This window comes from Oreochromis niloticus, linkage group LG7 (assembly GCF_001858045.2).
Source record: "Oreochromis niloticus isolate F11D_XX linkage group LG7, O_niloticus_UMD_NMBU, whole genome shotgun sequence".
Lineage (NCBI taxonomy): Eukaryota > Metazoa > Chordata > Actinopteri > Cichliformes > Cichlidae > Oreochromis > Oreochromis niloticus.
Genome location: NC_031972.2, coordinates 58,623,602 through 58,646,457, shown reverse-complemented (window position 1 = coordinate 58,646,457; position 22,856 = coordinate 58,623,602). Strand labels below are relative to the sequence as shown.

The window sequence follows — 22,856 nt, the reverse complement described above, 5'->3', positions numbered from 1 at the left end:
ACTTTGTCATTAAATAGAGCTTAGAGAATTTAAAGTGGCATTTCATGATCGGAATATAACAATCCCAAAACCACAGTAGAGGTCTAATGGACTCAAATTCTTGTATTGTTTTATACATACAGTAACTTCTGTTTGATAAAAAATGGTCAGATGTGATCTACAAAGTCTAATGTAATTAATTTCCAGTAATACAAGATTCGAACATTATTATCCCTCTACTGCTGGGATATTAAAGGGTGCTGATGACTTCATCATTTATCAGTATTTGTGAACCATCTGTTGAAGCGTTAGCACATCACTTCAGCTGCTCCATCATACTCCATTCTGTATCGTCCAACAAACCCACAGAGGACAGCGGTTCAAGGTTTATGGTAGACACTGTCCCTGATAAAACTGCTAACACCATCCATCTCATCAAACATGGAGGCGTGTATCTAATCTCCTAGCCTCAAGGCAGACCTGGAGGCCAGATGGCCGCACCCTTCCTTCCCCTCAGGCCAGGCTGGAGCAATTACTACTGCTGCTTCACACACAGACCTGTGTCACCAACGCAATTAACAAGCTCCGGAGGAGTCTGGGCAACCAGAGAGGGACAGACTGTGTACACAGCATGAATGATGAGAGGAACGAGAAAGGACGCATCAGGTTTGGTTGCCAGGTTTTAGTGAACATTTAATATGGGTTAGACTAGACTTGTAGCAGCTGCAAAGGTTTTTGTAATTTCTAGGAGTCTTGCATATGTAGATATGTTTGTTCTCTGTTTTCATATTACAGCGTGTATATGTATTGTTTTCGCTTCTATGTAACTTTGGGGAGAGGCTTTGTGGAGTGAGCCTGCAAAAATGTAATATTACGCTTCTATCTCCTTTGCATTCTGCATTCATCCTTGTTGTGAAAATGATTCATCACAGCTGTGGCAGAGAGACTAAAATGTGTTACAGCACCCAGAAGGAAAGGCAGTAGGTGTTATCTAGGTGAAATGTCATTTTATTCATGGGCACATTCCTTTATCCGCCAGAGGAAACCACCCCATCACAATCATCATTCCTGTTACCTTGCAAGCCACCAGCCATCAGTTTTATGACTCCTAATTGCCTTCCTAATTTTAAACTTTCATTCCTTATTACATACCTGGGTATAAACCTTTTCTACTCTTTCATTCATTTACTCTTCCAGGTAGGAAACTTTGACAGGAAAATATTGTATAAAGGTTGGCGACTGAGGGCCCTAAAGGTGTCTTAGCTGAATCTGGGATGAAAGTGTGATGGAGACTGTCGAAAAGAGAGATGGATTCTCTGGCCTGTCTCGTCTCCACCCAGTCATTGTTCATGAGCTAGGTTTTCCAGACAGCTGTCTGTACCTGCCACCTGTGACAGATGCCTGCTGTCAGTCAGTCTGGGATGGTCCACGATCTACATCACCTTCTCGCTCCAGTTGGATCTCATATGAGCCCCCCCACCCCCCCAAAAAAACCTAACGAATGGGAAAAGATTGATTAATTCCCTGTTACTATTTCCCAGAGGTACTTTACATGAAGCAGAGACAAGTTAGAGTAGAGGTATAAGGTGCAGGTTGTGACATAAAATACTAACAACCAATGCAGACAAAGGTCATAAAATATGTTTAAAGCTGTCTTAAACTGTTTTTTTAATCAATTCATTCCCACCATAATAAAAAAGATCATTTGTGTAAACCAGTGATTCGCAAACATTTTTTAGCATGACTCCACCACACAATTTTATCAAACACTAAAATCATTTACAAAATTCATAGAAGGTCAACACTATAGCATTTCAATATTAATTTGCCTTAGTTACTCTTAACGATTTTCGCCTGGTTGCTTGCACCAATTTGCACTGCTCTGTGCCCCAGAGTCTGAAAAGCAATGGTGTAAAACGAGGAGGCCGAAATGTGTTTTATCAGAAAGACAATGGACTCTAGAAGTGTGTTCCTCATCTTCTACTTTCCTCACAGTCTTAGTTTTGTCCAGTACTCTCAGTGACACCAAATATATCAGAAAATTATTAAATGTATATATTTCAGAATCTGATTTAAAGAGGACACAGTGTCTACTTTGTAAACAAACAGATCATTTATAAAATGCTATGTGAAGGAACCATACTTTTACTGCAACAGACACACTACTGAAGCCAATTCTGTAAATGAAGGTAAAAATAAAAACTCACACAGCACTGCAAACAACAAAAACTGATGAAGTGTCTATGTCTATGTAATCTATCCATCTAGACATGTAGTGTGGAAACCAAGGCACAACTTTTACAGCTGAAAAGTGATGCCAATGGTCAAGAGGCAAAAACTGTAGTTCCTCTAGGTACCGAGGATGGCTCCAAACAGGCGTCCGTCCCCACAAAGTCCTGCTTTATAGTATATTTGCCTCCATGGATAGTTTCCCCTTTATAACGACTCTGACTGAGAGCTTTTTTTTAATAACTCACCAGCCTAGATAAACAGTACGTTTAGGTCTGTTAGGCCTCATCCACTACTTTGACCCAAACATACTTTTTGTGTGTGTTTGCAGTCAGTGCCCTTTGGAGCATTTTTAATTGATTATCTGACTAAAAATTGGTCTTGCTTTGTAACACCGACCATCTGAGACATATGTGCTTCAATTTTGGTGAGTGTAATGCTGTAATTTAATTAGCATTGATTAACCTGCCCATGTGTTGTACTGATACAGTTTATGAATAGTTAACTTTCTACCCAAGCTAACTGTTGTAGCATTAGCTGATAAAGTAGTACTCTTGAGAGCAACTGTCTGAACTCAGATGATAAAACATGCTTAGGATGGTTAGGATAAAGGAGGCAAAATACATCCTTAACATTCCTGACCACGTTTTGTCATCTGAGTTCAGGAAGTTGGACTCAGGTTGCTGCTAACTTGAACCCCAGTGTAGAACAAATACTATAGGTTGTTTGGGTAAGCTGCAAACAAATAGTCCTTCTTTGGGATTAGTAAAGATATCTTAATGTGAAAGTCCACCCTTTAATTCATATTGAGATTGTGGAATGCTATGTGTAGATACCACAGTAGCAAACCGGTGTTTGGAATCAGCAGACATCCTTATCTGTCTGGCCACCGATTCTCATCGACTTTACCATTAGCTGCACTCTTCTGCATCTTCTGCTCTGTTGTGGTTCTCTTGCTGCATTGCCACACATCCTTTGCCTCTTTCATGGATGGTGAAACAGGCTCCTCCATGGGTACAAAGTACATTTAAGTCCTATATATATGTTCATACAACTTTTATGATGTGTGCTTGCCAGTTTTGTGGATTTTCACACCTAAATTTATATGTATGATTATGAGCATACTTTGGTGATATAAAAAATCTATTCAACAAAGAAGAAATATGTTTTCATCAAAGACAGAAATAATAGGCTAATTACTCAAATTGTAGACAATTATGCTTACCCATTTGCCTAAATGTGCAAAACAATTTGCAAGTTTTGCTACAGAATTGAAAATGTCCTTAAGCTTCAACTGTCAAAGTGGAAAAAAAACCCTTAATAATCTAATCAAATTTTTCCACTGCTCTTCACCTCCCTCTCTGTAGGGTGCAGATTGAAAACCCTTATAAGTCGACACAGGTGATGAAAATGTTCAAGGTGACACCAGCTTTAAATTTTCACCACCACGTCAGGTGTTGTAGCAGTCATATCTGGTTGTAGCGAGAGTGCTTAAGCCGAAAGCCAACTGATGAAAATATGAAATAAATAAATCTCAACTAGCAACCTCAGACTGATGCCTGTTTGCTTGTTTGTATTTGTGTAGGTGCGCATGTGTGTGTGTCTGAAGAGACCAGAGGAAAAGATGAATAAGAGAGTGCATTTACTGTGAGAGAAGCAATACATTCTCCTTAAAGGTACGTGCCAATTGGGCGAGGGTGGAGGTGTGGGTCTCTGCAAACGCACATCCTAACAAATACTTAGAAAAGCACACACATATAAATATACCACACAGTGTGCACGTGCAAGATACATTTCAGCACAGTGTGCAGCCTGTTATTAGAGAAATTTCCTATTTCTCTTGCCGCTATTGCACGCTAATAAACAGAATCATTAGGGCATGTTATGGTGGGTTGGTGAGTGGCGGAGTTGCTCCATTACTGGGAAACCCACAGACTCTGCCTTTTAAAATGACGGCAGAGAAACAGGCTCCTTTAATGGCGGCAATCAAAGCTTCATCCCCACCACTAGCAAGCCTGTCACGTAACTAATTCAATCTCACAACCCATGAAGCAATTAATTCATGTCAATACAAATACACAAACAGCTTTTTTTCTTCTTGCCCCATAAGGAAAGTGGAGGTCTTAAGACTGAGCTTCTGTTTATTCGCACACCTTTGTGACGGTGTGTGATCATGCTCGGTGAAGTGTACGTGGAAGAGCAGGTGTAATTGGGTGTGGAAAAAAAGAAACCTCGTGGTCTCCCAGCTAAATGAGATCCGACAATCTTTTCCTCTGCATTTCCTCCCCTGACAACGGGCACATCGTCCCCCTCCCCTCCCTTCTCAGGTTTGTTATTATTGCTCCATGACATAAGCAACGCACATGAAGGGATAATAAAACCAGCCTCCCTTTAATAACACGGGAGCTTGTATCTGGCTATGCCCATGCCTAACTAACTTAAATCAATTTAGCTGCAGACACTAAAACGCTCACAACAAAAGAGAATCTCTAAAGGGGTTTAAGTGCTCTGGGGCTTTGACAGGAGGCAATGGCTATTAAATGTTGGAAGATCAAAAGTTAAACCCATTAGAGAATACCAAACTAGATGTTATCATCTAGATAGCAACCAGAGGCTAAATGAGTTTGTCAGAGTCAATGTCTCAGTGTTTTGTTTGAGTCAATATCTCAATTATGCTCTAAGAAAGCATTCTTGGCTTGATGAAGCAGCTCAGGGAGAAACAGGGTGTGAAGTGAACTGCGTCACACGGTAAAGTAATGTGAGAAAGGAACACGAGTGACGGAGAGACAAAGCCTTTCAGATCCAGGTTAGGAGTTGATCAAAGTGGGTTCTAGCTCATCTGAGACTGCAGGCATGAAGCTAGTGTGCATTTAAATGCATTTGTGGAGAAGCAGAGACCCTAAAGAGCTCTCCTGCTCCATCACCCCCTCTTGTTTCCAAACCTCCCATTCCCAGCACTATCTGAATGTGTTGCTGCTTTGAATTTTAATGGAAAAAAATTCTCCACTTCCCGAATTCCCTCTTTAGGGCATTTCATCTTGTTTCCTGTCTCTATCTATCAGTAAAAAGAAAAGTCTCACATGCCTGTAAGGTTTTCTGATAATGGTGACTTGGTTGACTGATGACCTTCATATATTTCTAGAGTTTTGCAAGAGATAAAAACAATGGCTCTTAAAGTGGAGATACGAATGTCATCATCTGCATCCAATCTAAGAAACAAGCAGTTTATTCATAGATTTAAGACAAAAATAGACAAATAAAAACAAGTGAAAACATCAGATAGCCAGACTCCTGTGTGCTGTTATACTAGGGAAAAAAAAGCGCTTTCAGTTTTTTCAATAGGCTGTTGACACACCAACATTTCCCTTGGGAAGGTATACACTCAGTGCATCTTAGTGTAGTGCCACAGTGGTGAAGTCATGTTGTTGTCAAACTTGTCCCACATATTATGGGTGACACAGCTTTCAATTCTGGATTTAAGGCAACAGAATCAATCACATTAAAAACAAACTGCTGATACAGACAGACTCGTGGCAGTACATCATAAATGAAAGGTATGGATGAGCAGGTCAAGGTAGGAGGTGCATACACTTGTCTGGACTGTAATCTGTCACTCGGTGCAGATTGGCCAGGAGTAATGAGCCTTTACATTACAGTACATAAAAGGTGATAACTGCTGGAGAGCTGTTTTGCGCAAAATGTGGTTCAATTTTCACCTAACAAAGAGTCAGCAACATTCACCGATCGATAGATGTCAAAATGTCCCCCCACCTTTGATAATAAATCTGACAAGCACATGAGGAAGTGGCACAAATCTACAAGCCTTCTGAGACAGGGTAGGGCAGAGGATGTGGGGAAAGGAGAAGGTGAAAGCAACAGGATGATATAAAGCACATATGACAGTTTCCTTTTTCCCCCCCTTTTATACAATCAACATAAAACACCCAGAACAATAAATTCTCTTGACAATCTAAGGCATTGTGGCATCTGAGAAATGCTCCCTTTTTATATCTGAGAGTGTCCAGAGGGTTTGTCAAGACAGCAGAGCCAAAATGATATTGCAAATAAATGAAGAGTGAAGTGCACCGTGTCAAAGAATTTCCTATTGCTGACATCAGTTTGGGCTTAACAGATGCTTTGCTCGGCTGCCTACCCAGGCTACTGTCTAAGTCAGCCAGGCTCACCAGTAAGCCAAGGATCTGACTGGCTGTGAAAATTGAGCCTGATGGTAATTGATTGCACATAACTTGCGTGCTTCAATTAAAGAAAGTTAGTAGCTAGTGAGGAATTAGAAAAGTTTGAGTAGAAAAGATGTGGCCATCCATATTTGTCACAGCAGCTTTCTTCAAGGTCACTTTACTGGCAGCAGGCACTGAAAGGGGAGGGGGAGGTCCCAGGGAGATGGCTGACAGAGAGGGGGCCAGCCTGACAGCTCAAGCGAGCTGATGGCTGGCTGAAGCAGATAGTGAAGGACAGGTGGACGTAATAAGAGTCTGATCTTCTTGTATCAGGGGGCGTGGTCCATTGATGGTCCAGAATCATTGTCTTCAAAGTCCCGTGGGTTCATGGGCTCTGCTCGTGGCTCAGGCAGCCTAGATGAGAGAAAAACACACGTTATATCATATCCAGTCTTCCAGCTTTTCCTCTCTTTTATCTTTTTCCACAAACATCTGAAAGCAGTCACACAAACAGCACCCTGCTACCCACACAGTTCAACACTCACGCATATTATGGAAATATAATAAACCTTTTGTGAAATGTAATCAGCTTCAATCAAGCTACGCCTTAAGTAGAAATCATCCATTCTGTCGGTTTTATATCAGCAGCTCTGAGCTGACAGAGACAAAGTGATAGCTAAATTGCAGGGACCTGTTGTAATTTGAGCCTAGCTGATAGATTCAATTTCACTGGAGACAGTCTACACTAATCATATGCTCTAATTGGACAATGTCGCAAGGGTGACGGAGCACTGGTGATGCCAGATAAGCAACTCTCCTGTAACTTCTCTCCCACCCCATCTTTCTCATTATGATTTTCCATCTAAATCTACAGGCCAACATCCATTTTTAAAAGACTACATGTCAGCATCTTTTTCTAAACACACACACACACTTATTCACAGTATGTGGAAGCTGTTTAATTCACAGAGATTCAGTGCACTTTAGGGCTATGCCATTTAATCTTGCCGTTCAAATACATCAATTCAAAGCAATCGCTTCCTATGACCTTGGGCAGTTAGTTTGCATTTATATATGTGAATTTACACTCATCTATCAAAGCATGAATACGCAAAGAAGAGCTTAGTTCAAATAAACCTCTGACTTTCTACTTTGCAGGCCACAAACTACAGTAGAAAGACAAATAAACTCTTGTGGAGGTTTCATTGCCTGTATACTTAAAGATGTGCATGAATGCCAGACTTTTAATGCTCTTTCTTTATCACTCTCAATAGTATGTTGTATTGGTACAGTGCTGCTTTTTTCTTTCAGTTTTTACATTTGGAGGTTTAACAACGAGCAAACAGCAACAGGTACATTTTAATCAATAATCTCTTTCACACAAATGGTTACAAATGATAGTTAATAAAACAAATGAATATATTCCCAGACAAGCACTCGGAGCAGGAACTAATAATTGGAAAGCTTCTGCACATAGTAGCAAAACAGTTATAATGCAAGTAACAGTTGTTTGTAGAATATATTAGTGTGATGTGGGTGCAACACGAGTCATTTCATTAAACATTCTCTGTGATGTCTTGAAATGTATGCAAGTTGATGTACAGGAGATGTGATGGAAAGAAGATTTGTTACAATCACCTGTAGAATGTTCACAAGTCTTGAGCTATTTCTTTGTTATTCTTTAGTTGTTCATTAGACATTGAAAATGACTGAAAAAGTAGCCAATCTAGTGCTTGTACCTGAATATTTTCAGTGGAAATCCTTTTATTTATGCACTAAACTCAAGCGATGAATCTATACATTACAGAAAGCTTAGCAAAGAATCTGTATTAAATTGTACCTTTAGGCACTGTGTCACTATCAGCCTGTCACAAAAACACATAACGTGTTCCCATTTCTTTAGTTCAATGTACAAAAAATACCAACAATAACACAGTTTGACAGCCAACAAGATGATTCCCAAAGAGCCATTAGCAGAAAACTTGTATCTCAACATGATGTTCTTAATTTTTTTTTTAGGAAACTCACAAGTGGAGGAGAAAAAAAGAGACGGGTCTAAAAAAGGTATCTACAGGAAATGAACAGTATCCAAAAGTCAGTCCTTCAGGACCCTTCAGCTGACCCATTTTCTGTTAAAAAAAGTCGCATCAGAGATGGTCTCAGCAGAAGGGTAGCTGTCAAGAAGACATTAAGGAAGAGAACCAGAAAGAAAAGGATGAGGTATGCCAAACTACAGAAGAATGGACTGAAAATCAGTGGCAGTATGTTTTATGGAGTGATGGAGGAGGAAGGGCAGGTCGTCTACTAATCAGAAAGTTGGTGGTTCGACCTCTGGCTGCTCCAGGCTGCATGCCAAATATCCTTGGGCAAGATACTAACTCCAAGTTGGTATCTAACCCCAACTGTGTGAAAGTCATGGTCTGGGGCTGCATTAGCCAAGGATCTCTTGACAATATTGATGGAATTATGAATACAGAAAAGTACCATCAGATCTTGGCAATGGGTTTCATTTTTCAGTATGACAATGACCCCAAACACACTCTTAGTAAAAGCATGTCTGGATAGAAAAACATACAATGGAACACCAGCAGTCATGGATTGGTCTCCCCAGAGCCCGAATCTCACTGACTTATTATATATATTTTTGAAAGACTATTACATCACATAGTAGTATTCTACCTGTGGGTAGCTACAGTCAGTACTCTATACAATACCCAGCCACAATCTTAAAACACAGAATACTGAAATAAGCTGCAGTGTTTATGGGAAACCTTGAGTCCTGATATTGACCCAAATGATATTTTCAGTTCTACTACTACATACTAACCACCGAAACACTGACGCAGAGAATACTAAAGACATTAACACCAAGATGTTTTGATAGGACACAATAACACAACCAAAACCGGCTTTAAAAAAAAGAGCAGTAAGCAGTTTGGTATCTTACATCATCCTGACACTTTTAAATGGAAACTTTTCATCTAAGAACAAAAAAGCAGCAAACTAATAAATATATTCTAGACCTTATTTTGTGAATGTTACCTCATTTTTCTGTTATAGATACATTTCCTTCGATCGCCGCTTCTCTGAAGCTTCCTTGCCACCTTTTTTCCTCCATCTTTGTTGCCCATGTCATTTATAGCACAATCTTTGAGGGAGAAAAATCCCCATTTTTGTTACCAGGAAGCAAAACCTTTCAGAGCACTGCTCCCTGAATATTCCTGTCTGACACACTTTTGTTGGCAGAAACAAAGAACTGCTTTCTCTCCCTTTCTGCACCTCCTCAAGGAGCAGATCATCACAATAGAAACTCAAAACAAGGAAGCTGATCAAAGAACAGCATGACATGTAAGAATACCTGGTAGTCCCTATGTGTATGACCTGTAATCAGAACCATATTAGCCTTCCAAACCTCACTGAGTTCACGCCAGTTTAGTTATTGGTCAAAGTGTAAAACAACACTATAAACCAAGAAGCTATAATAATCATGCAGAAACACACACACACACCTTGGCATCCAGCGCCAACTTACTGAGTGCCAAAAGTAATGATATTAGAGTCAACAAGACAAATAGCACAGGGTAAGTTTCTATTTAGTTGTACAATCTCACTTAAGCGTCAAGATAATTAATTATTCCACAGTTCTGCAAACTCAAATTCTTGGCAAAGTTACCTTTTGTGCTTTTATCCACTAGACCAACTTTACTGAGGATTCAAGCTGTCTACTGCATCACACAGGCTGTTCATTCATTGTCATCAGCATAGCACACAAAAGTCTATATTGAGCTGAGCCCTGAGCTCTCACAAAGCTCTGTCCTGTCTGAGATGGTGTTTGGGGTAAAACGTTGACAGACTTATTTGTGTAAGGCAATTTCATCTTGCATCTCCAGTCAACCAAAACAGTCACCCTGCTCCTCATACACACACAAAGAGAGGCACAAAGTGAGGCCTAAACTACGGAGGCAAATGAACTATTTATATTCAGATGGTCTTTGCTAAGCTTTAGGACACATGGATGTTATAACTTATTTATTCCACCCAGAGGAAAATGCCATTACTTGAGTGAGAGTGAGGCTGTGAATGGGACTTGTAGTGGACAAAAAAAAAAGACAGTAGAGCTTTCAACATACAGTGGATGGGAGATAAGTTCCCCATAACTCAAAGGCTTTGATTGGTTCTCTTTTTCTGTCTGTTCATCTTCCCTGGCCTAAGTAAAAGATCACTTAGCTGATTGTATATGTGCATGTCTTCTGACGACTTGGTTCTTTCCATCCATGACTTATTCATAAGGCTTAATGCAGTCGATGTTTTATTGATCACGACTGATCATTGCCTCCTCCTCTTTATGTGACCATGGCCAGAGGAAAAGAGGAAAGCTGAAGGCTGAGAGGGCTGCTACAGAGCAGGCATGGTCTTCAGTGTAACGTGCTGGCTATGCTTCTGGGTGATGGATGGACAATACGCATTGTGTGTGTGTGTGTGTGTGTGTGTGTGTGTGTGTGTGTGTGTGTGTGTGTGTGTGTGTGTGTGTGTGTGTGTATGAGAGGGAGAAAGAGATACGGGTTTAGATAGGATTGATCGAGTAGGAAAAAGCTAATCTTACTAATGTTTCCTCTCTGAGTGACAAAGAAAAGTTTCACCAATAGAACCAAAGTGACTCCATCGCTTACTAGAGAAAACCTCTGTCTCCCTGTGACGAAAACAGAGGGGGGGCAAGCATGTGATGATCCCTATACTTTGACTTTTGTCTCTTTTACTCTTTTTTTTGTTTGTTTTGGCCATAACCTAGGGAGCTCTCTAGTAGATGGAGGAGGGAGGGGTCCTTGCCCTGATTAAGTTTGAATTCCCTGCTCTTGGCAGAGGAGCCGCAAGACTCCTAAGTCATCATCCGGAAAGAGTCCCATCATGCTGTGGCAGCCTTGCCAGCTTGAGCCAGCCTCATTGCCATATGAATAATCATACTGCAGTAGCTCAGATATGCTGAATGGGGCTGAGGTGTGTGTGTGTGTGTGTGTGTGTGTGTGTAAATAGAGAGACGGAAAAGGGAGGAGCTGAAAAGCAAACTGCAGGTCGCTGATAGGGGAGTGAGGTTCTCCTTGATTAAGCAAAGAGGTTGAATGAGAGTAAGGCTATGTACATAGGCCTCATGACAATCATCTGGAGGGGGAAATAACTATTGCAATTTGCATTTCCAAACAGTGGTGATGCCATCTAAGCGTACCCCATCACATAAGATGGCTGAGCCCATTCCTCAAGCCCTGGGGGTCTATGAGGTTTGGCCTAATGAGAGAGGATCCTTAATGGTTATTGATAGAGCCCATGAGGACAGACTCTTACCCTTACTCTCCAGTCAAGCAGTGCACTCTGCTACTATTTAATGAAGTAAAACCTGCTCCTTCTGAAGGATGATTTAACACTAAAAACAGATTTCTGACAAGAGATGACGAGCGAAGGGAGTGCAGAACATTAAGGAAATAACGAAGGAAGATGGTGAAAAAAATGTAAATGGCAACGTATAATGTAAAAAAGTAAAGACAGACTCTCTAGTATTATGAGTAATCTACCATCTACGCACTATTGCTTGATCTAATAGTCCTAGAGAGGCTTACATCCTTCTCTCTCTTTTGCCATCAAGTCATCAACATCCATCTTCTCTCGGTGGATTTATGTTCTTTCCTTTCATCTGACAACCTTGTCTACGGATGAGTAATTTAGAAATGGCCCATGCACACACACCTTTCATTAAAAGCACCCCTGTGATCTTCCCAGCACTTTGCACTGCGATGATCCTGTTAGCTAGAATTTGAGATATGAATGTATTCTAATGAGGAGAAATGTAAGGGCAAGTCAGAGGAGGGAAAAGGAGTGACACGGAAAGGTGAAGGAAGACCATTCGGTCGAGCTTCGGAACGCTAAATATCAGAGAACAAAGAAAGGAGAGCCAGAGTGATGGAAGGAAAGTGATATTATCTTGATTTAAATGTGTGTTGCTGAGACATGGGGAAGGAAGTGGTAATAAATAAGAGTGAAAGCTATGGATAACAGATTTTAAAGAGTTTCTTTTAAAGTTCCACAGTTCCACATTCTTCAGGTTATTTACTACACACGAAACAGCAACAGCTTTTAGCAGGCTATAATACAAGCTCAACAGATATTATATTTTTTTTTGCACTAAGCACAGCAGACAGGTTAAGGAAAAAAAAAAAGAGTACCTGAACATAAGCTAAAACTGTTTCAAGGTTAAAAAAAATCTGTTTAACCTAAGGAAATCCGAAGTGCTATATTCAACATAATGCATTCTTCGACTGCAGTATCCAATATTTCTAAGTCAATAAATGATACCATACTTTATTACAAATGTCTTTTTCTGTTAAAGAAATAACATGTTCCATTGATGGCCATCACATCTATTCAAATAAGATACAGTGAAGGGTGTTAGAGCTGTTTCCTTTAATAATTTTAAGGGAACAGCGACATATCAAGGGGCTTAGGAACACGGGCAACAGTATCCATATAAATTACATCTGCATAGTCAAGCACTAATAGAAATGTTGCCAAGAACAAGGACAAAAGCTATAGAAAGAAGCTTAGGTAGGGAAAAAGCATGCCCATAATGAAGTAAGTCTATTGATTTTAGTCGCCTAAAATTTCCTAGATTAATTTCGCAATCAGCAGAACAAAACAAAATAAGTGTGAGCATTTCTAAATGCCCTGACACAGTTGTTTCTATCTAAGGTCCTGGCTGCAATCCATTCAGGACTTTAGGCCTAGTGCTGTTTTCCCCTAACCTTAACATCTCTGAGATATTTCTTGTAATATCCTCTGTAATATCCTCTGTAATATCCTTAAGGAACAACAACAAACTGTTTTGGTGGCTGTATGATGAAATGTTTAGTTTGTCTCGAAGGTGTAAAATTAGAACATGATCACTTAAGATTAAGGCAAGCACCACTGAGAGCGAATTTATGTGACTTATTCTTTAAGATTAAATCTAGACGTGTTGACATTGCTTGATTTTTGGCATGTGGCTAATTAGGAGTTGAGTTTAATTTAATTCAATACACTCACTCTTTTTCAAGGAATTTCTTTTCCAAATAAATGCTTGTGAGAATGACATCTATCTCAGGGAGCAGATGTATCCTAAAATGCCTTGAGGAGCAGACCTCCTGAGCTGGATGAATCAGTGAAGCCAGCGAAATTCAAATCCCTGATGCCGAGGAAAGGAAAGATCACTTGAAAGGTCACAGAGAAATTATCCATGCACTAAGAAAACAAAACAAATGAAGAGGTTATTGCTGCACCTTGAGAGACTTGGCATCAAATCAAAGGCTGGCTTGCTGGTTTGAACAAGTCATGCCTACAAAGTAAGTTTCTTCCCTGAATATATCAACATTACAGGCCCTATTATCTGCAGCCATTCCTAAGCAGTTTTTTTTTTTTTTTTATCTTCTGAACAACAAATGAAGCTCCCTTGCACACAGCCTGAAAAATTCAGGATTCTTTATTCAGCTCTGAGGCACTGGGTCATGAGTAAGACACGGTGTTCTGGTGGATGTGGAAACGCTGGCCCAGATAGCAGCACTAAACCTTTATATATAGGATACAGAGTAAGGGCGAAAAAAAAGGAGGATGTGGTGGGAGCATGAGATTAAGATGAAGAAGTCAGCTTGTTTGGAACTGTGCACTGTGCAATGTGCACTACAAAGCATGTCCGACTTCTACTAGGTGAAGATGGATTCAAGGACCCAAGAACTACATCCTCGAGACCCTCACCCAGAGGAGTTGCAGCTCAACTATGACCAGTTCCCGAAAACCATAGAGCAACAGCAGAGGCAGTACCACTAAAAACACCTCTATATAGTGAAGAAGAAACAACTGCTAAGGGAAAGGAAATACTAGTATCAGATGCCCAGATCTCTCTGGTCTGATAGCAATGGCACAAGATGGAAATTCAAACTGGGGAAACAACCAAAACATCTCTGATGGTAGAGCTGGGCGATATGACCCAAAATTCATATCTCGATATTTTTTAGCTGGATGGCGATATAAGATATATATCTCGATATTTTTTTAAAGCCATAGAGTAAGAACAAAAAGAGAGTTCTTAGTCAAAGCTGTGTCCCAGATGTCACACAGGCACTTTTATTAACATACAGCATAGATGTACATGAAAAAAAACTACTCAAAAATAAATTATGAGCATTTATTAAATAATGATGCTCTATAAATAAAAGAAAACTATGTTGTTTTGTGCATAACAAAGAGCTCACAATTGTGCAGTCAAAATGTAAACTAACAGACGCTGAGCATAATAACAGACAGATTTCACAGCTGCTCTGTTCCCAACTTCTACTGCGTGACTGACAGCCTGGAGTTTGAAATCCGCTTCGTAACCATGTCTTTGAACAGGTGCCATTTATGGTCCTTATACACACACAATACGGTAATATTACGTTGAAGCACAGTACGTATCACTCCGCGAGGCTCCTCGGTAGCCGTAATGCTCCGACAATCCGTCAAGCAGTGCAGCTCCGTAGCTTACCAAAGTCGAACTAAAACATTTTTTGACGTATTGCTGAGCGCTGTGTATCACATAAAATCGGTTCGCGGTCATCATCAAGCACAACCAGAATTCATACAAAAGGCGCGCAGTCAACTTTTGAGAAAATGAAAGGATTTCAGGCCGTGCATGGCGTTAGCATGGCTAGCTCGTTAACACGTTGACCCCGTTCAGCCCCACGCACGGGGCAATGCGCAGTAACTTGTTAACGGAAATTTGCCGTGTCCATCTTGTCGCTGCCTGCAGGTGAAGCAGAGGGGGAGTTGTGTTCAGTGAAGGAGAGGCGAGGTCGAGTAACGTTGCGTAAAGACAAAAGTGGACGAAAGAGAGGCAAACTTGCGGCTCCGCAACTATAATTATAATGTAACATAGACTATATCGATATAAAGGATATTGTTACATCTTATATCTCGTATAAAAATATATTGATATTTTTTAAAAACTCGATATATCGCCCAGCTCTATCTGATGGTATACCCAGTAATATCTAAATGATGTGTGTGTGTGCAAATATAGAATCTACCAGCTAAAAGGCACAGATGCATTTTCCCCTCACTCTTCAATCACTTTCTATGCCTTCATTGATTAGTTTCAAAGTGTGACTGCATCTGCTTCTTTTGACAACAAATGATTTTTCTATATTCTGACCTTCAGACAAAATCTGTCCAATTTGGCCAAGTAGACTGAGGAGAAAAGCTAACTATTTTCTGCACTGAGAGCTCTAAAAATTCAGAACAACGCACCCCAACATCAGGCTATACAGGTCAGTAAAGTACTTACCTTTATCTACTGTTTAACGATTCATTTTATGCGCATATTTTTGGCTGCCTTTTTATGTCTCCAATATTGTTCTTTCTGGAGATCTCTTTTATTTGTAATTCAAAACACCTACAATATTACAAGGTTTTTGTCTGTCATGGCAGAAAAATAAAACCTCCGAGTGTGAGAACAGTAATCGAGAGGCTGCTGTTTGAGCAAAGGTGTGACATGCAGTGCAGGCATTAGAGGTGGATATCAGAATCGATGAGTCACAGCTGGAAATTCATCTGTTTTTAAACCACTGACTGATGCACTGTATTTCATATTTGAAAAAGCATAAATACACTTTGCAATTATATTGCTTGAGAGTCACTTTAAAATAATGACACGCAAATAGGTGGCATGCTGGGTGGGTCTGGATGGTTTCATTTATTTTGGCATAAAATATTCCATTTTGCTTTATATTTCCTAATTTATTGAGGATTTAAGCACAACAACAACTAGACGAGTTCCCAGAAAAAACACTAGTAGCCATATCGAAATCAGTAACACATTATGATACTCTGCCAAAAAATTCATGATGTTAGAGTCTTGCCTTGAGACAAATAAAATAACCACAACACTGTTATTCCTCCTTGAGATGGGAGATCTTCTACAAGGCTGTCAAAACTCTCTGGGCAGTTTAATGACAAATCCGTACATTGCGACCCCGCCTGCATGTGTGCACTAACCCTTGTCGAACCATGCTTGTAGAAATTTCGGCTTTGTTTACATCGTGATTTATTGAGCTGAAAAGATTCTTTACCCCAGGAAATATAACTGGGTACCATCACAATATTTAGACTGACTGCAGCAGACCGCAAAACTGTAAGAAAATACTGTTATACAATTATTTAATTTTTAAACGGCTCCAATCCAAGAAATGTGTCATCTTTTATCCAATCAGATATGAATTAAGCACACAACCCTTTTTCTAATTACATTTTATTTTGAGATAAAATCTTTAAATATTCATATTAAACTCTGGTGATCACTGGAAGAGAATGAAACAAACTTGTAGACCAAAGAGAAGACTGACTAATATGATGCAAACTGTGAAAAGACTGACTAATTGCTATAAACAATGACAGTCTGCCTCTTTCAGAGTCATTGGTCTATTCATACTGTTCGCTGGGACTGTCTGTCCCCAATAAACATTACAACACCCTGTGGTGTTTTCATGCTGCTCCAAAGACTTAATCAGTTCGCAAAGGAAGTCAAGAGACAAGGCACAATAACAGGCAATGAATCATGGGACAGGGGACAGAGAGCTAGGGGCTGTTTAAAATGACCCTCTGTGAGCACCACAGCTTATTCATCAGAACAAAACGGGAGCAGCGAGGATAAAATCCATCTCATCATCCACCAGATGTATCGCCTCAAGTAGAACCCGTTCAAACTCATGTTCATGCATGCGATTATTTTTAAAATATACATCAGGAACTGTGCTGCTTACTACTCCAACCAAGGAGTGCGTGCAGGCAACGGACCACATGATGCATGTGTTATGCCAAGGATGCTTTCTCCTGTGTAGACAGTGCACGAAGCGAGACAGAAAAGGTAGGTGAAGCAGAATAAAATGGTGTGCTGACGCCTAGCCAATCAGAACAATCACACAGGTCTGTCTGTGCTGCAGCACGTATAAGAAGTTGGATGAACACCATTATCCCATAAACTAAATTCTTGATCATTTCGACACAGGTACCTGCCGTTAATCATACAGAGGAATTAATGCAGAGCCATTCAGATAAGAGCATTAAACCACCGTAGAGCCTCTATCTTACATTGGCTCACTTGATAAGTTAGAAATTTCTGTGGCCACGGGGGCAATTGAGAAATTAATCGAGGAGAACTGCAGCAATCCAATCCCGTAGCCCACAAACATAAAACTGTTGATTAGTGTTAATGGTGAATTAAAACTGCTTCAACAAGAAGACAAGCATCTTGTCACTTGCTAGGTATATAGCTGTGTGCAGACAAGGGATACTTTCTTAAAAGCTCTTCTACACCATGGGGTTTTTAATTTGTCAACAATTACCTTGAATAGCACACCCCTATAGGCTTGTATGCCTCATCCATCCCTCCCTGCTTTTTCCTTTCAATTTTCTACAACCATTATACCCTTGGTCACAAATTAAATGGCAATGAATGGCATTAAAAAGATCCCTTAGAGGAGTGCAAAAGCAGATAATAGAATCACCTTAATGGTTCTCCAATGTCTAACAAAGGGAGCGGTATAAGAGGACAACTGTATTGGATGTGGGTTGATCTTGAGGACATTATACTTTGCCATTTTCTACACTTCTACATTATTACAAATATGCCGGTATTCATTTTTATAACACCAAAAAACTAGGTTCCATTTCTAAACCCTAAGGGTACTTATCATAAATTGCTCACTGTGGTCTAACCTACACAGTCTTGTGATAAAATGCAAAGACTGTTGTTTGCCGTTTCACTGTGAAAGAAACAATCCTGCAAGAGCACCACTGCATTGGCAGCATGGCTCTGGACTAACTGATGGCCAAGCTTAACAGATGTGCAACTTCTGGAAACAATATGTATGCAAATTTTAAATGCAGACTATGTGTTTGGTTTGAATAGAAATTCCGGTAGTAGCTTTGAAGTTTGAATCTAAACCTCACAAGAGTGAAAGTAGGAGAGGAAAACATATTGAAGAGATAAACTTTTATCTGTTTCTCAAGAACGCTGCATCACCTTACAGGTAATGAATAGTGACAGGCTACCATATACCTACTCTCCTTTTTACTTTAAACTTCTTGCATTTCTTCTCCCTGGTGCTTCTGACTCCAGCATAGCTGTAATTATGTTTCCTGGTCCAATCTCTGTCCTTTATTATATCCTATGTCAGCTACTCAGCAGTACGTGTTATTTTTTACTTCATCTACCTGTGATTCTAATGCCTTCCACCCTGTGTTCCTGACTCCAAAGGAACTACAGCACGATTGATCCAGGGTTTCTGAAGGGAGGCCTCATTTATACAGTCTGTTATATGACCAGTGAGCTGGCTCTGTCCCAGAGGCAGACAGCCATTATGAAGACTGACTAGTCAAAGCAGCGCCCACACATTTGGCAGGCTGGCACGGCTGCCCTCTGTTGCCTCTTTTTAAACAACCCCATTCTTTAACAGCAGAATGTTGACGCCTCCTTAATAAGTGGAGAGCTCAGGTGCCCCAATGAGCTATCCTGGAATCTGGAGAGATTTTGAAAATTAAATCCTCTTTACACTAGATTTGCAGCAATGATAGAGGCTGCAATCTCTTACATCATATACGAAGTGATGTCATGGACACAAATGGACAGAAAAAGCGATGGAGAGAAAAAAGAAGTGTGTGTCTATGAGACCGAGATACATGGACAGAGTTGGAGAACAGACTGGCTATTAGGCAGAGCCTTCTGTCGCTTCAAAACTCCCCCTCCCCTGCATCCAAGCCCTCACTGTGAAGGACACCCAGACAGACAGCCCAGAAAACCTGGGCTCCAGACTGTCACAACGCTCATCTTGCCAAATAAAAGTCTCATATGCCTCATGTGTCCCTCCCTGCTTTTTTTTCTCCGCTGAATGTTAAACACACTGTGGAATTAAAGGACTTCCCTCAGAGTGCAGCAAGAAGATCTTTCGCTTGCAACAAACAAAAAGATTAACAGTTATGATCTCTACCACATAACTGACTTTAAAGCTCAAATTTCAAATGCAAACCTGGTGCAACGATGCCAAAGATTAACATCGAGCTTTAAAGATTGTGCTTCACAAACTAAGACTAGCCTGGACACAATTCTTTTGTTTTTACTCCTGCAGAAGCAGCATGGTTAGATGCAGAAACTCCACACAGTGAAATACAAAGTGTTGGGGCTTAAAGTCTCCCCAGTGTCCCCGACTTATAAAACTTTATGTGTACTAATGCATCCTGTAAAACATCAGTCATAAAATTCTGCCTTTTGAAGGTCACATGCTGTTATTGCATACTTCATCATCAGCAAACGGGAAGCAATTTCCTTTTTTATTTTACTTTATTTATTAATTTTTTCTTTTTGAAAGCTAGACCTTTATCTGTAATCACAGGTAAATCAAAATTTTAATGTCTGCGTTACATGTACAACTCTCCATATGATATACAACATTCATTAAAAAACAACAACCGAGTGTTAATTACCTACAAAAACCAGTTATGAACAAATCGTTTGAAGGGGAAATGAGGATGGGCAAATGGGGCTGACTTCAGAAAAACCTATTAATTTTTCGTTCACATCCCTCCCCTCAGAGAATAATGCTGGATTAAGGTGATTTTGTAAAGTGCATGCTAAATCTCCCATTAGAATCCCGAGGTAGTTAAATCCAAAGCATCTCCTCATTCCTCTCTACCCAATACTATAAATCTACATGGTGACAGGGCTTGTCGTGAGGCTGCTGAATTAAACATGCCAACCGTCGCACACTCTTACTTCCTCTCACAGCCAGAATAACTGATCAGAGGGGTAAAGTGGGGACTGGAAGAGGCACAGTGCTTTGTGTGTGATGTGACATTGTTTCCTATGTCCAAATGTGGAAGGGAGATGTTTTCCAGAAGTGTGAGAGTATGGGTTACTGCCGTTTCTGCGATGACAGTTCATACCTAGAGCCAGAGGTTTGATAAGCCACTGATTCATAGCCCCTTGGCTGAGCCTGCCGCTGTTGCCCTGCTACATCGTCACCAAGCTGAAATCAGACCTGTAATTTCACCTGAAGGCTAACGCGATGTGATACGTATGTGTACATGTGTCTGTGATTAAAGTGGGACATGGGTCAGACAGCATGAGGAAGGCATCTGTGCGTGAAAGAAACCATCTCTTCACAGAGTGAAGAGATGGTTTCCTCGTTCTTTTCGTCTCTTCCCTAATTACCTGATCCATGTGAGTGTGTCTGAATGTTGTTTGTGTGGCTTCTAGAATGAATAATGAATGTTTATACAGAGTGTGACACCTTTTGAGAGATTTTACTGTGTGCGCATGAGCACTGCATGCACAAAAGGGTGCATGGCCAAGTCTTATCAGATCCAATATGACAATCTGCCTTGTGGACAGAACCCTCAGAGAGGGACTGTGTGTGTGTGTGTGTGTGTGTGTGCATGTGCGTGTGCATGAGAGAATAAGCAAATAGATTACAGAGAACCTATTTTTCCTACTTGTAAATGGGAAAATTTCTTTTGACAAGAACAAGACAGGAGAAGAGGAAACTCTAATTGTCTAATCCATTTCCTGTATGGTATTTCAATTCTGTCTTCCCAAGGCCAAATCATTTTATTTTCACGAGCAAACAAAACTCCCAAGCACTACTAGACAGAATATGCAACATGCCCAATCCACTAATTATTATCTGGCTGGTCAATTTCTCATTCTCACTGACATTTCCAAAACCCTTATAGTCCAGAGGGGTGCACTATAAAGTGAGATTAACGGCTTAGTGAGCCGTGTCAATCTTAAAGTTTTCTGAGATTTCTGTGTCACAAAAGTGGCTCTCTTTTCACCTGGCTAAATCACTGCAGTAACTTATGCTGAACACATAACCTGTTCAGGAGCAGGTTACGTTCAGAGTTTTGGTTTAAAATTGACTGGGAGTGACAGCTTTTACTGATTCTTTTATTTACAGCATAGATGGATCAATAAATGTTTAAAGTGCATTGCAGATTCTCTGCTGGGGAACAGATTTTATATGCCTAAGTTGTTAAGCAATACCTACCTAAAACCACAGTGCAAATTGTGCATCGCACTGTCATGGGAATGTTTGTGTTTGGTGATGCAGAAAATATATAAATGTTGTTATAATTGATTCTAATCTGCCGTTAAGCCACTTTTGCACTGCTGGAATTGCAGAACAGAATTCACACCAAGAATATCTGTTCAATCAATAAAATCAATTTCACTGTTATTTTCCAACAAACTAAAGTGATTTTCACATCTCTTTTACAAGAGTATGGGAGAAACACCTTTGATTTAATTCCATTTTATTTATATAGCACATATAGCACAAGACAACGGTAGTTGCCTTTTATATTGTAAGGTGAAGCCCCTACAATAAATACAAAGAAAACAGAAAAAAAGAACAACAATCAGATGACCCCCTATAAGCAACCGCTTTGGCAACAGCGGAAAGGGAAACCCCCCCCCCCCCCCCCCAAACTCCCAGTTTAACATGAAGAAACCTCAAGCAGAACCAGGCTCAGGAAGGGGTGGCCCTGCCCTGACCGGTTGGGGGTGAGTGGAGGAAGATAGAACAAAGATGTGTTGTGGAAGAGATACAGAGATAGCTCTACTAAAGGGATCGATTTTAAAGTTTCTGAGCTTCACGTTAGAAATACTCATCAGTACCCACAGCGCTCGTATTGTTAAAATACTTAACTTGAATTAAAATGTTTATTTTATCACTCTTTGTGCTTACTTGCAACAATCTTGCATCATTGTATTTATTTTTATGTTTCATGATTTGTAGTGATTTTTAATCCCTATTTTATCATCATTATCTGATAACATTTGTGGTTGTAGTAGGCGGGACTCGCAGGAACCATTTTGAGTGGAAGAGTCATAAAAGACTGAAGCTGGAGTTTTAAGTTTTTTCAAGCCATCTAATGCAAAGAAAGCCTGGATGTACTGAATTTTGTATTTTGTATTTTTGTATTCTACCTTACAATAATTCTTATATTGTAAGGTAGACCCCACAATAATACATACAGAGAAAAACCCAACAATCATTTTACCCCCTATGAGCAACCGCTTTGGCAACAGTGGAAAGGAAAAACTCCCTTTTAAGAGGAAGAAACCTCTGGCAGAACCAGGCTCAGGGAGGGGCGGGCATCTGCTGTGACCGGTTGGGGAGATATAATAATGTGTAGCCCATCAGCTGGGACTACTTTTTTTCCCTTTTTTTGCAGAATTTGTAAAATTCCCAATCATTACAGAAATAAACATAATGATTTTAGTGATTCCAATAACTTTTATGTTGTCCCACAGTAAAGTAATGCCATTTACTGTTCTAATTTGCCAAATGCTAATTAATGAGGTCATCGTGCATCGTGTGACATGTTTATTAAATACACTGCAATGAAAATTGGGACGTT

General features: G+C 40.1%; 1 protein-coding gene and 1 long non-coding RNA gene across 2 annotated transcripts in view; one reads left to right on the top strand and one right to left on the bottom strand.

Moving 5' to 3' along the window:
* Positions 1 to 194: 194 nt before the first annotated feature.
* LOC112847414 (uncharacterized) lies at positions 195 to 6,026 on the top strand. The gene is made up of 2 exons (XR_003220953.1): positions 195 to 645; positions 3,794 to 6,026. It is a non-coding gene; the product is annotated as an uncharacterized LOC112847414 (long non-coding RNA).
* The window catches only part of trim44 (tripartite motif containing 44), a 44,643-nt gene continuing 27,205 nt past the window's right edge, over positions 5,419 to 22,856 (bottom strand). The window contains exon 6 of the mRNA XM_005470989.4: positions 5,419 to 6,800. Coding sequence (XP_005471046.1) covers positions 6,716 to 6,800 — 85 coding nt within the window. The 3' untranslated portion in view covers positions 5,419 to 6,715. The remainder of the gene's footprint in view (positions 6,801 to 22,856) is intronic.